The 13,593-nt window shown below is 61.2% G+C and overlaps 1 protein-coding gene across 1 annotated transcript; it reads left to right on the top strand.

Moving 5' to 3' along the window:
• The first annotated feature begins 1,259 nt into the window (after nt 1-1,259).
• Nucleotides 1,260-6,884, top strand: LRRC3 (leucine rich repeat containing 3). The gene is made up of 2 exons (XM_027585074.2): nt 1,260-1,394; nt 2,125-6,884. Exon 2 carries the CDS (start codon nt 2,286-2,288, stop codon nt 3,057-3,059), a length of 774 nt encoding a protein of 257 aa, XP_027440875.1. The 5' UTR covers nt 1,260-1,394; nt 2,125-2,285; the 3' UTR covers nt 3,060-6,884.
• The last annotated feature ends 6,709 nt before the right edge of the window (nt 6,885-13,593 follow it).

A 13,593-nucleotide genomic window follows, 5' to 3' on the forward strand; every position in this document is an offset into this window, starting at 1 on the left:
TCCCGTTCTCTCTGCTCCCTCCCCCCCGCTCTCTCTGCTCCCTCCCCCCACTCTCTAAATAAGTAAATAAAATCTTCTAAACAATCTGCAAATAGACCAATGAAACACAGAGTACAGAAATAGGTTCACACACATATAAAGGACCACTGATTTTCAACAGAGGTACAAAGGCAACTCAGCAGAGAAAGGATCATTATTTCAACAAACAGCCCCGGAAACTGGATAGCCATAGGCAGAAAAAACAAACTTGAATTATATCTCACACCATATACCAAAACTAACCCAAAATGGATAATAAATGAAAAATATACAAAGCATGGAACATTCATATAATGCATTACTACTCCGCAGTAAAAGGAATAACTATCGATTATCGCATCAACATGAGTAAACTCGAAATAATTACGCCGACTGAAATGAGCTAGGCAACAAGGGACAGGACCACGACTCCGTTTATATGAATTACAGGAAATGCAAGCTGATGTACAATGACCCAGCAGACCGGTACTTGCCTGGTGAGGGGGCCGGAGCGAAAGGGGAAACTCTGGGCTATTTACTTTGTTGATTGTGGTGACGGCTTTACGGGTGTATACAGATGTCAAACACAGCAAACGTAAATATGAGGTTTTGTGTGTCACTACACCACAATAAGGCTGTTTTCATAAAACCCTAAAGATGGCTCCAATCCAGCTTAAATGCTAGACCCCACCCCCACATTACCTACTCAGAACACGGGAGGGTAGGGGCTGGGGCCACGGTCTGGGGCAGGACCCAGCCTGGCGGAGAACACGTTAACCAGCTTGGGTGCGCCCGGCTGAGCCGCGGGGAAGGCACTGCTCCCAGCGCGGGCGTAAGCCGCACAAGCAGGGGTGGGGTCTGCGGCCCTACGGCCCGCCCCCAGCCACGCCCACAGACCCTGAGATTTCCACCCCTCCCCGCGCCCCACCCTCCGTCTAAGAGTGACGCCCCGCTCCCGTCCCACAGACCCCACACTCCACCCAAGCCCGGCCATACCCTCCGCCCCAGGCCGGGCCCCTCTGGTCCTCAAGCCCCGCTTCGTCCTGGCCACGCCCCATCAGAGACTCCGCCCAAGCCCCACCCCTCCGCCGCCTCAGGCCCCGCCTCCAGGCCCCGTCTGTTCTTGCCTCACAGCTCCGCCTCAAGCCCCGCCCCTCCCGCAGGCCCCACCCCATCTCGCCCTTAAGGCTCTGCCCAGGCCCCGCCCCCGCCCCAGGCCCCGCCCCGCGGAGCCGAAGGCCGAGCCGCGTGTGTCCCGAGCGGCTGCAGAGGTGGGCGCAGGCTCGGGGTCGCCGCCGCGCCGGGGTGTGGCTCCGGGTCGGGCTCCGAGCAGCCGGGAGCCTCGCGCAGAGCGGCCTCCGGACGCGGCCGTGCAGGTAAAGCCCCCGCCCCGCCCGTCCGCCGCCCGGGGTCGCGGGGTCCCGGGATCCCGGGGTCTGGGGTCCCAGCCCCGCCCGCCAGGCCCCGCGCGCGGCCCCGCCACTCCACGCCCCAGCGCGGCCGCGCGCCCAGGGCTTGGCTTTTCTCCCTTCTCGCTTTCCTTCTCTCTCCACCACAACTGAAATGCAAGGCGCCGCCCCCGGGGCCGCGTGCTCGTCCCCGCTGGGCTGACAAAGAAGGGCTCTCTCCGTGCTTACAGTTCTGTGAGGGCTGTCAGGATGAGCGAAGTGCTCAGCTCCGACAGCCGCCACCCCGGCCACAGCCGCCACCCCGGCCACAGCCGCCACCCCGGCGGCCACGAGCGCGCACCGCTCGGTCGCCGGTCGTTTGCCCATCCCTCTGCCCCGCATCCCTCTTTCTTAGGAAACCCCTGCAGCCCCGTCTTCCTGGTTTCCAGCCTCAGGAGCTCGGAGGGGTGGCCCCTCCTCCGGCGGGCCAGCCCCCGCTCCCGTAGGTGTGCCATGGGTGTGTCCAGGGTTCCCGGAGCAGCCAGCGGTCAGCGCGACCTGCCCTTGCTCGTCGGGGTGGCGTTGGGAATCTCGGAGAGAAGTTGCAGAGACCCCCGCTGGCCAGATGCTTCAGTGTGCCCGTGACATCTCCCGCAGAGTCCGAGTGTTCCCCGGGGTTCCCTGCGGCACCGCGGTGCTGATTGCCGCTCTCTTCTAGGGCTGGAGGAGAACACCGCTTTTCCTTGCGTGGAAGGAGGGAGCGTTGACGCCTGTGTCAGATGGTCACTTGCACAGCGGCGGCCGGGGGAGTGAGGAAGAGCGCAGGTCTGCAGCACCCAGTGGGAGGAGACCGCCGCCCCGGCCCCAGGTGCGGTCAGCATGGGCCCTGTGGGCAGACCGAGCCCCTCGTCGCTGCCGGTCCCCGCGGGGGGGTCCTGCCTCATCCTCCTCTTTTGCTTGCGCTTGGGCGCTTCCTGCCCACAGAGCTGCCAGTGCCCTGAGCACGCCGGGGCCGTGGCCGTCCACTGCAGCGCCAGGGGCCTGCAGGAGGTCCCCAGGGACATCCCCGCCAGCGCTGTGCTCCTGAAGCTTGATGCCAACAAGCTCACCCACATCCCTAACGGAGCCTTCCAGCACCTGAGCCAGCTGAGGGAGCTGGACTTGTCCCAGAACACCATCGAAACCATCGGCCCCGCTGCCTTTTCGGGCCTGGCCGGGGGCCTGCGGCTGCTGGACCTGTCGCATAACCGCATCCGCAGGATTCCGAAGGACGCCCTGGGCAAGCTCAGCGCCAAGATCCGCCTGTCCCACAACCCCCTGCACTGCGAGTGTGCGCTGCAGGAGGCCCTGTGGGAGCTGAAGCTGGACCCCGAGTCTGTGGACGAGATCGCCTGCCACACGGCCGCGCAGGAGGAGTTCGTGGGCAAGCCGCTGATCCAGGCTCTGGACTCCGGGGTCAGCTTCTGCAGCACCCACCGCAAGACCACCGACGTGGCCATGCTGGTCACCATGTTCGGCTGGTTCGCCATGGTGATCACCTACGTCGTGTACTACGTGCGCCAGAACCAGGAGGATGCCAGGAGGCACCTGGAGTACCTGAAGTCCCTGCCCAGCGCCCCCGTGTCCAAGGACCCCATCAGCCCAGTGCCCTAGTGCCTGCTGGCGGAAGCAGAACACCGCCCACCTGTCCCCCTCACTTCCGTAGCAGGTGGTGGCTGACCCGAGCTTTTGGTGCCACGAGCACTGGGTCCTCCCAGCCCCCTCTGAGCGGCATTCTGCCCCCACAGACCCCTCCCTTGTGTTGCAAGTCACTGCGCCACGCTTCAAGTCCGAAATGTGACCATCAGGCCCACTTGAGGGGCCAGGAAGCCAGAGTTTGGAGAAATGGCGTTGCCCACGACCACACAGTCAGGCAGTGACCCCTCTGGGACTTAAAACCAGGCCGTCTGTCATAACGTCCCATGTCCCTTGCGCTTTGCTGGCCTCGGCCGCGTGGCGCCTGTAGGGTGTGAATGGCATTCCAAGAAGAAAGGCTCTTGTCCATGCGTGTGAGGTCTGCCCCACAGACGGTGGGGTGTAGACTCATCTGTGGAAGGCAGAACCGATTTACCTTGTCCCCCTGGTAGTATTTCCTGAACCCATCTGACTGCAGAACTCTTTCCAGAGCAAAGTAGTAGAGACCAGGTTTTTCTCGAGAGGTAAGTGAAACAGGTAGTTGTTCAAACTAACCTTTGAACAACTTTGTTTATTCTCAGAGTGTTGGTTAAGAGTAGCAATTGTGCCAAAATTTCAGTCCGGGGAGAGTGGGGGAGAAACCCTAAGACCCCCAAACCAAGAAAACCACGGACAGAAACCCGAGAAAGGTCCAGAGTGGATCATCAAGGGGGCCAGTGTCGTGCGTCCCCGCCGCGAGTCCTACCAGTGTCTGTGCCTGGTCCGGGGGAAGGCCCGTCATCCTGGGTCTGCAGTGTGCCTTGCCTCCCTACTCACAAACACCGAAGCCGCTCCTTCTCAAGGGCAGGTGTTCGGTGTGTCAAGGCCGGTCAGTGGGATGCTACCTTTTCTCCAGCAACAGGAACCCTCTGCCTTGCTCCCTCTCTGTCTCCCCGTCTCTGTCTGTCTTCACCTCTGCCCCCAGGAATCTCAGAGCTAACTCAGCATTCTCTCAGCTGTGTTACTCTACATTCAGGGTAGACGTTACCTCCACCTAACTGTGAGCCGTCTTTCTAGTTTTATTTTTTGATGTCTTTTTTAAGAGTGCTTATTTTTAAATTGCTTCAAATATGTGGGGGGGGGAGCACAAATAGGGATAAATTGCTTATGAACTTAAGGTGTACAGATTACAAGCCTCGTGAAGCAGATGCTTAGAAAGAATTAAAATAGAGGGTGGTTTGTACCAGGGGATTGTCCTATGACCTCAGGTGGGCCTTGAACACCTGATCCCATCTACGGGTTGACTCAGAGATCCAGACTCCACAGCTGACACCCAAAAGGCCCATCCAAGCAAGGTCCTGATTTTTTCAGTTATGGTGCATTACAAAGAAATGACGGACAGCTCCCAAATACCCTCCCACACACAAGCACCCCACTTCTGCCCAGACCAGGGGTGCGGGGATGGGAGGCAGGGCCTGGGCACCACCTCCTGTGGCCTGTCAGTCCCAGTGACCCGGGTGGGCACTGCTGCTGGCCTACCAGCAGGGCACAGGCTCCTTGGGTGGTTTGGGTCCCCCTGCCCACCCATGCTAGGGCGCACACAGTGGGGAGAGGGGTCCCACCACACAAGGAGCTCACCACCTGTGGGTTTGCCCAAGGGAGGTGACCTGACAGAGATGCGGAGTCATGTGCCAGGGTCCTGTGGCTGCTACTCATGTCCTGGGGAGAGCCTCGCCTTGCTGTGGGGGAAGCCTTGCCCTGGGGGGCCCTGTCCCGCTGCCAGGGAACTCGCCATTTCCTCTTGTGCCAGAATCAGCCCAGATCCTGGGTTCCACCCAAATGCGGCTCTTCGGGGGATGCATGGGGAATGGGGTGGGGCTGCCCCTTTCCGAGGACCCTGGACACACCAGAAGGGTCCTCTCCCTGTCACCCTGAGCCGAGCGTCGGGCTGCCAGGCCCTCCTGGTCTTTCTGGGACCCTCACCCTTCAGGGGCCATTCCAGAGTGGACACCTTCCTCCAAAGAAGCCCACCAAATCCCTAAACTTCGGGACCACAAAGCTCCTTCCTGCTCATGGGAGTTCACACCCCTGGTACCCGGGAGCACTCTGCTCTCCCGGGGTACAGCCATCCTCCCCCCTTTGCCCCTCCTTTTCTCTCTCCTTGAGAGACCCCTTAGGATGACGCCCTGCCTGGGCCCACCCCCTTCCTTGCTGCCGTGTGTGAGCACATATCGCTGGATGCCCCCGCAGGCCCTACAGCTGACGCAGCCCCCACCCCTGCCCCGATGGGTGGTTGACCACGTCCTAAATCTGCAGAGGCTGGGCAGGGTCACGCTGGCCTCGTTGAGAGAATCCGTGTTGACAGTGTCAGGTATAGGACAAAGGGGTTGCCCCGTCTGTCGGGGGCAATGGGGTCACAGCCTATGGGACATGGGTGGCCCCCGGCTCTCACTGTGATCCGAATAGGGACCTTCAGAGCACTTTATACAGACACATGGCCTGGTCTGCAAAGCTCCTTGGCCACAGGAGGTAACACTTCACAGGTCAGGGGTCAGGGCAGGGTGATTTGGGGGCTCCCCATGGGGCAGAGGGTTGGAACAGCCACCCAGCTTGGGGTGGGGACGGCTCCTCCCTTCCCCTGGGGGTGGGTGGTGGGGCTCTGGCTTCTAGGGAGGCCGCAGGGCCAGGGGGGTGACGAGGGCCAGAGAGGGGCTCATGGAATCCTTTGGGAGCCAGGTCACCCTGCCCAGATGCTCTGGTTGAGCTGCTCCCTCGGTCCCCAGCCTCGCCGTGGATAGAGCCCCACCCCTGACCCTGACCGTAGGCGGGGGCGCCCTACGCCCGTGGCCTCCTGGTACCCCAGCCTCCCTCCTCTTTGGGCTTTGGGGTCACTCTCTCGGGTGGCCCAGTGTGGGATGGGCCGTGCTGACACTCGGGGGCTCTCCCTGGTGAGGGGGAGGCTCCCAGCTCCGCTCCAGAAGCCCTTCCCAGACCTCTCCCAGGAGCTGCCTGCCAGGCTGTGGGAGGCAGGACAGGCACCCCCGGGACTTCTGCGGGGCTGGGACTGGGGGTGCTTGCAGCTGCGGATGCACAAAAGAGCTTCGCTCCTGCACACGGCCCTATAGCCCGGGCCCCGGGGACCGCCTCGCGCTGCAGGGCCCCCAGTTCCCAGCTTGGCCTACAGGGGGTGGATGAGTTTTAAACTAGACATGAGATTGGGTAAACCCAGTCTGGATGTATGTTTGCTAATGGACAGTAGTCGTGGGCAGGAGATGAGGGTGTCCGGCGGTTAAAAGCAGGGGCTGCACAGCATGGTGCTACAGGGGCCGCCTGGGGGGGCTTGCATTCCCTCGGAGGCCTAAGGAATGTGTGCGGGTGGACTCCCCGCTGCGGGGGGCTGGAGTGGGGCCAGGCTCAACTGAACAGCTCTGCCCAGCGTTCGGCAAAGTCAAGGCCGGGGCTCGAGGACCAGTCTCCTAGGGGTTCTGAGCAGCGCAGTACAGCCTGGCCCTGGGTGCTGGGGGCCCCTCAGTGGGTGCCGTGCACCGGCCCGGCCCTGGCTGGCTTGCCCTCCTGCACCACGCTCCCCAGGCTCCCTTGCAGCGCGTTCTCCAGAGATGCATGTACATGAGACTTTGATCCTGGACTCAGTTACCTGGGGAGGAGGCAGGGCTGCTTGGGCAGACCGTGGCAGAGATGGAATGTTCTGGAGTTGTGGCAAGTGCAGGAGCCTGGGTTGGTTTCTGGAACCATCTCTCCCGGAAGCTGGGTCTAAAGTCTGAGCCTGCTGTCCTCACTGCCTCTGAACTCTCAATAAACCTCGCTGTGCTTAAATCATCTGGCGTGGATTCTGTTATCTGCATCCCTGTGACCCACCCGACAGACCCAGCGCCCCCGCCCTGCCCCCTTCACTGTAGACCTCGTCACGAAGCCGACCTGCCAGGCCTGCCGGACCCCCGAGCCCACGGCGTGGAAGAGCTGGGTCAGCACAGGGCTGCCGTGGGTGCTGGGGCCAGCTCCTACCGGCTCGAACCGGCTCTTGGGGGCCAATAGTTAAATCTGGGGGAGGTGGTGAGCCAGTTGACATCATGATGGCAGCTTGAGGTTGGCCACGGGCAGTCTTTACACCAGGCAATTGACAGCCAGGCCCCGCTCTCCTGCCCCAGGAGACTGTGAGCCAGGTGGCCGTAAATGGGTGTCCCCAACAGCCTGTCCCAGCCCAGGCCCCCTCCTGTCCCCTGTCCACCTTCTGCTCCTGGCTGCCCTGGCCAGGTCACGTGTGTTCTGGGGACTACCCCCCGCTTCCCACACCCTCCCTGCCCCTTAGCTCCCGGAGGGGGAAGGGCGTCTCTCTGCCACCTGCAGGGACTCCCCCCTGCCTTCCACGGTGTCGCCCAGCCCTGCCATTCCAAAAAAGAGATCACCTGGTGCAAGAACCAGCCCCTCTCTCCCCCGGTCAGTGGGGCTCTCTCTGTGTGAATGGTGAATTTTTTTTTATGCAGGAACTCCTTTTTCTGCAGTTTTACCTTTTCTAGAAGTTTCATGGAGGTGGAATCTTTTGAACACAAAACTATTATCCGCACCGAAAAATTACAGTGGCTCCCCAATGCCACTCAGCGGCCACGTTTCCCTGATCGTCTCTAAACCATTTTGGGGATTGTCTGAGTCGGGATCTCCATAAAGGTCAGACCGCACACCTGGCTGGCATGTCCATGATCGCTCTTGTAACGTAGACGCTCTCATCTGTCTGCCTTTGGCTTTCTTGCAGTTCCGTGGTCGTCCTGTGAACCTCCTCTCGTCTGGATTTTGCTGTGTGTCCTCTGGTGGTGTTTAGCTTGTCCTCTGTCCCCGGTTTCCTGGAACCGGTAGTTCTGTTTGATTTCTCTAGCAAGGCCACATCCTGGGTGGTGGTGTGCCCTTCCAAAGAGGGCGTGATGTTAGCAGCCACCCATGATCAACACTGAGGTCTGCTGACTCCCTGGGGCCACTGACCCTGGATTCTCGGCCCTGTGGCCCCTCCCCCATCTGTCAGCTGGAGTCTCCCGTAAAGAAGAGCAGCCTCCACCACACATTGGTTCTCCGATGGCTGTGTCACGTGGGAACGGCAGGGTGAATGCCTGGTTCTTTACCTCTTTTCAAAAGAAAGTTGGTTCCTCTGAAAATGACCGGTAGTTTTGAAAGCATCATTATGCATGAGTTTAAACACACGGGCTGGGTTACAAACTGCTGGGCTTCCTTTCCTGGATGAAGCTCGAATCGTCCGTCCGGCAGGTGGGAGCCTCTCCGCGTGGGCTGAGTCTGGTGGCCTGCCCCCTGCGTGGGACAGCGTGTTCTTGCCCCTGCACCTCCCCTGCCCCACCCGGGCTCAGCCGGTGCTCTGGTTCCTTTCCGCAGGGTGACCTTGCAAGACCTCTGTGCCCCGTGGGCCCTCGCTCGCAGGCCCGTCCGTAGACAGCCGTGGGTTCATATGGATGCTTCCAGCTTAACCCCGGGCCGCAGGATGGCCCTTACTGCCTGGCCCCTGGGCCCTGCCCCACCCGCCGGCACTCGGCGAGCCCGCTCTGCCTTCACCCTTCTCCCCTCCTGGTCCCGGTCACAGGGACGTCCACATCTTCATCCTACAGATGGAAGGTGTGGCCCCGAGCCAAGGGGAGCAGGGAGGAAGGCAGGTGCCTTTGGAACCTGGAGAGGCACGGGAGCAGATCCTCCCCCGGAGCCTCCAGAAGGAACCAGTCCTGCCCACACCTGGATTTTAGCCCCGTGGGGCCCATTTCGGACTTCAGACCTCCAGAACTCTAAATTAATAACCTGCATTGTCGAGGCTACGAGGTGTGTGGCACTTTGTTACAGCGGAGCCTCAGTGGACAGACACAGTCCCCACTTTGAGAGTGGCCGGTGTGGCCAGAGCAGATGGCTGCCGTGCCCCATGGCGCCCTACTCACCATCGCCGTGTCTGAGTTCTCGGGGCCAGTGTGCCCTTCAGGCCGTGCCCGGGTGACCTCGGGAGCTCACTTCACCCATCGGCCTCACTCTTTTTCCAGAGGAAGGGCCACCAGGGAGCGGGCAGGAGCCACAGTGTGGGGGTGCAGCGGGGTGGTACCCACAGACACCACACACGATCTCACGTGTGCACCCCATACATGTATGACACATGCACACGATGCAAACAGGTTCACATGTGCAGTCCTATATGCACATGTGCACACACACACTCACGCTCACTACACAGCAGGCAAAGCCACTCACACGCATGGTTGCACACACACGTGCTCACACAGGGCCATACGCTACTCATTCTCATGCCCGCCCCCCTGGCAGGCGTGCCCCCCCCCACTCATTGTTTCTCCCCCAGAGCCCCCTCAGCCTCGCCCACACCGGCTGGAGAGAGGGAGAGTCTTGCCACCTGTCCGACCTTGGGGGGGCCTCTGGGCAGATGGCTGGGGGCTCCATGAGCTGGGCTGGGCATGGGGCGGGGGGCAGGGGGCCGGGTGGGCACGCTAGCAGGGAGCAGGCGCTTGACCCCGCTTTGGGGGCGGGGCAGGGCCGGGGTACCGACGGTCCCAGAGTCAGGAGGGTGCCCAGGCCTGCGGAAGTGGGCAGGAGGTCTGCAGCGGCCCTCAGGCCTCCGGTGGGCCCAGCGCGGGGCTGCCCGCCCTGCAGGGGCAGCGGCAGCACCCAGCGCCAGCCAGCCTGCTCATGAGCAAGCCTCGCGAGTTCTCCCAGTGGCCTGGCGCGGTTGGGAATATTTCCATTTTCAGCTGAGAAACCAAGACTCTGAGGTCTGGAGGGGACAAATGCCCAACTCAGGAGCCAGCTGTGTGGGGCCAGGCTGGGCAGGAATCTGGGCCTCCTGACGCCCGGGCCTGGAAGTTCTCAATCGGGAAGGACAGGCCCGAGTGCTGTCAAAACAGAGGTAGGCCTCGGTTTCGCCCTGGCTCAAAGCACAGGGAGTGTGAGGAGGGGCAGCGGCACGTCCACGGGCCCAGCGAGGCCAGGAGTGCGGGGTCTGCTTGCGTCACCCTGGCCCAGAGGAGCGGGTGCAGGGCTGGCTGCCAGGCCGGCCACCGGGTGCTGCCCGTGACGTTGGCTGTCAAAGCAGCTAGGCTCCTAGTCTGTGCAGACGGGGAGGGGAGACAGCACCCCAGAGCCCTAGGCCCACTGCGCCAAGCTCTCCTGTGGATCCAATGCTCCTGGACAGGGTGGGCGGCCGAAGGGAGGGCCACAGACACCGCGGAGGGAGGGACCGGCGTGGGGGCAGTGTGGCCACCAGGGGACGTCAGCAGGTGGGGACACGGGGGCACACAGGCTACACGACCGTCCAGGGTCCCCTGAGCTGGCGGGCGCCCAGCTGGGCTGTGACCCGGCTGCCGGGCAGCAGTGGACGGCAGACAGACACGGCACCGTCCCCGAGCCTCAGCAGGCAGGCCGAGTTGGCCAAGTGGAGGAAGAAGAGCACGGGTCCGGAAAGATGGGGGGACTGTGCATCCACCCAGCTCGTGAGTGGTTGTGGCCGTGTGGCTCCAGGACAGTCTGCGGGCTGGGGCGTCGCCCCTGGAAAGTGTCTTCCCGAGACAAGCCCACCCGGCTCCCAGCCAGCCCGCGGGGCTGAGGGGCATGCTCAGGCAGCCCTGCCGCCCTCCCCTCCTCCCCGTGCTCCCCACCCCTTCCCCTCCTCCCCCTCCCCCTTCCTCCCCCTGCCCCCCTCCCTTCCTCACCCTGCTCCCCTCCCCCAACAGAGGCTTTCGGAAGGGCAGGGAGGAGGACCCTGGGGCGTCTCTGAGCGGTGGTCATCTCGGTGCCGGACTTCCCTGAGGGCCGGTTGTCCGAGCCTGTGTGCAGGGCGAGTCCCCCGGCACAGCTCTGAGGCGCTGCCCCTGGCAGGCCCCACCGGGGCGTCCCTCCATCCGCGCGGGAGCTGCAAGTGGCTCCCTTGGGCAGGCACACACTGTCCTGCTCGCCGGAGCCCTCAGCTGCCCACACTCTCTCAGGCAGCACCCCTCTGCGCCCACTGCTGGGCACCGGCCAGGGTGGGCCGAGCTCGGCCAGGGGCTGGTTCCTGCTGTCGCTGCGGGCTTAGTGGTGCTGACCAGAGGGCGGCCCTGCGTGCGGTCGGCCAGAGCCGGGTCCCCACCAGCCTCCCCTGCTCTGCGGTCTCTCCAGAGCCACGGGCTGGAACCGCTGGAGCAAGGGCTGGGAATGGACGCCAGACCTCTGTCCTTGCCCTGGGCCGAGAATCAGAGCCTGTCAGTCGGATGCCGCAATAATGAGGACACCAAGCCTGAGGTTTTCCAAGCCTAACTCGCATCGCCAACAGACAGGAACCACTCGGCTGAGTTTTTAATGGCGTAGCAGGCCCACGGGATGGACCGGGCAGGTCCTGTCACCACGACAGGTCTGGGAGCACCTGCCCCTGGGACGCCCATGACGACCTTGGGGACGTTAACTCCCCAGAATTCAAGCCTGTTTTCCTCTGCTGTGAATGTTTGCTCGCGCCCTTTGCTCTGGTTCCTGTGAGGGCCTCGTAGTGAGTGCTCCTCAGACCGCGGGGCAGAGGGTCAAGCCCTGGACGGACCAGCATGCTGGCCTTTCAACTTGACTTTGTGATAGTAAAAATGCAACGTTATCTATTTGACAAATACGTCATCTTCCCTTTTCATTTACTGCCATTGTTTTTACCTCTAAAGCTTCCATCCAAATAGAAAGAAAAAATTCAATTCTGGAATCTTTTTATTTCTGACATCTGGAACTTGAACTTTTCCAAACTTGTGCCAAGACCAAATTGAATTGGTTTAGTATAATTTAAAACCTGCAGGCCAGGGTTTCCCTCATTTTTTCAAAGTATTTTTGCATATTGATTCTTCGAAATGTTCTGTGGATCACTCCATTCACCATCAAAAGTGGCAGCGTTTGGATTCTGGTCGGCGGGCACCAAAACCACACAGTAACTCAGGGAACAGTGACAGTGCTAGGATGTCAGCGAGGGTGTGTCCAAATCCTTACTCACCTCCCGGAATCTGATTTTTGTGGTTTCCTTAGTTTATCTCTAAGGGGTTGGGATGGTTTTCACCAGGCCCTGTCTGTGCATGGGGCAACCACTGGGTGCACACGCTCTGTTGGATGAGACCGTGAGGGTCCTGACTGAACGCAGCTCTGCCGCTCCCCCTACGCAGGACGGCTCTTGAGGGATAGATGGGGGTCTGGGACCCGGGCAGGAGGAGTCTCAGCTGTTCCAGTGGTGGAAGTGGGGAGGGATCAAAGCCCCCAGGGGTGCTGGGCCCTCAAAGACGCCCCCATCTTTGAATCCCCAGAACCTGTGACTATATTAGGTCCCATAGCAAGGTGGGATTAGGGCTGCTGGCCAGCGGGCCTTGGGAAAGTGTGGGCCTGATTGTTGTAGGTGGAAGGGGGAGGCAGACAGAGGGCAGAGGGCCCCCGACTGCTGGCTGGGAAGGTGGGAGAGGAGCCCCCAGCTGAGGAATGCAGCAGGCTTCTAGAAGCTGGAGGAGACAGGAAGGGATTCTCCCCTGGGGCCCACAGAAGGCGTGCAGCCCGCCCACACCTTGACCTTGGCCTGGTAAGACCCACAGCTGGGACCGCTGAGCCCCAGAGCTGGAAGATAGTACAGTCCTGTTGCTTTAGGCCACTAGCGTGTGGCCACTTGTGACAGTGGCCACCGGAGACTACCACGGGGCCAGCCTGTTGTTTTGTGGACGTGGCAGGCAGCGTCTGTCTCTGGGGCTCCGCTGTCCTCTCTCTGTGGAAATGAAGCAGGACAAGTTGGGCTTGGGCCCTTCTACGCACTTACGGGCCGACTGAACTCACGAAAGCCTCTCACTCTTTCTATAGCAGGTTCCTACTGACCCTCGTGCTTTTCCCCTGGGGAAAGGCCAGACCACATGACCCCGGGGTGCACACGGCGCCACAGCCCGGCTTTTGGAGTTGCTGGTTATAAAGCCGTGTCATCACCTACCCTGAGACCCAGCAGCCCCGCTCCTGGATACGCAGCTACAGAAGTGACCACACGCACCGGGCACGGAGCTCAGTGACGTTTGCCACAGCCCCAAATGGGAAAACACCCAAAAGCCAATCAATAGGAGAACAGATAAACAAGTGACGGCCTCGTCATAGGAGGGGATAAAGCCAACAAAAATGAGCAGTAAAATCAACAGTAAGAGGGGCGCCTCCGGCATCTGCCTCTGACTCAGGTCATGATCCCAGGGTCCTGGGATCCAGTCCCTCATCGGGCTCCTGCTCAGCTGGGAGTCGGCTTCTCCCTCTGCCTCTCCCTCTGTGCACTCTCTCTGTTTCTCAAATAAATAAATAAAATCTTTTAAAAAAATAAAATAAAATCGGCACTAAGAACGAACAAAGTGCAGATGCAACAACACGGACGCGTCTCCAACCGCGGGGCTGAGGGACGGGGGCACACAGAACCCAAGCCGCGAGCCGCGAGCCCGCCTGAAGGAAATCCGAAGATGACAGAGCTTGCCGGTGACAGAGGGCAGGCGGTGGCGTGGTGGGGGATTGGACTGGG

Source organism: Zalophus californianus, chromosome 1 (assembly GCF_009762305.2).
Source record: "Zalophus californianus isolate mZalCal1 chromosome 1, mZalCal1.pri.v2, whole genome shotgun sequence".
In the NCBI taxonomy this organism is placed as follows: domain Eukaryota; kingdom Metazoa; phylum Chordata; class Mammalia; order Carnivora; family Otariidae; genus Zalophus; species Zalophus californianus.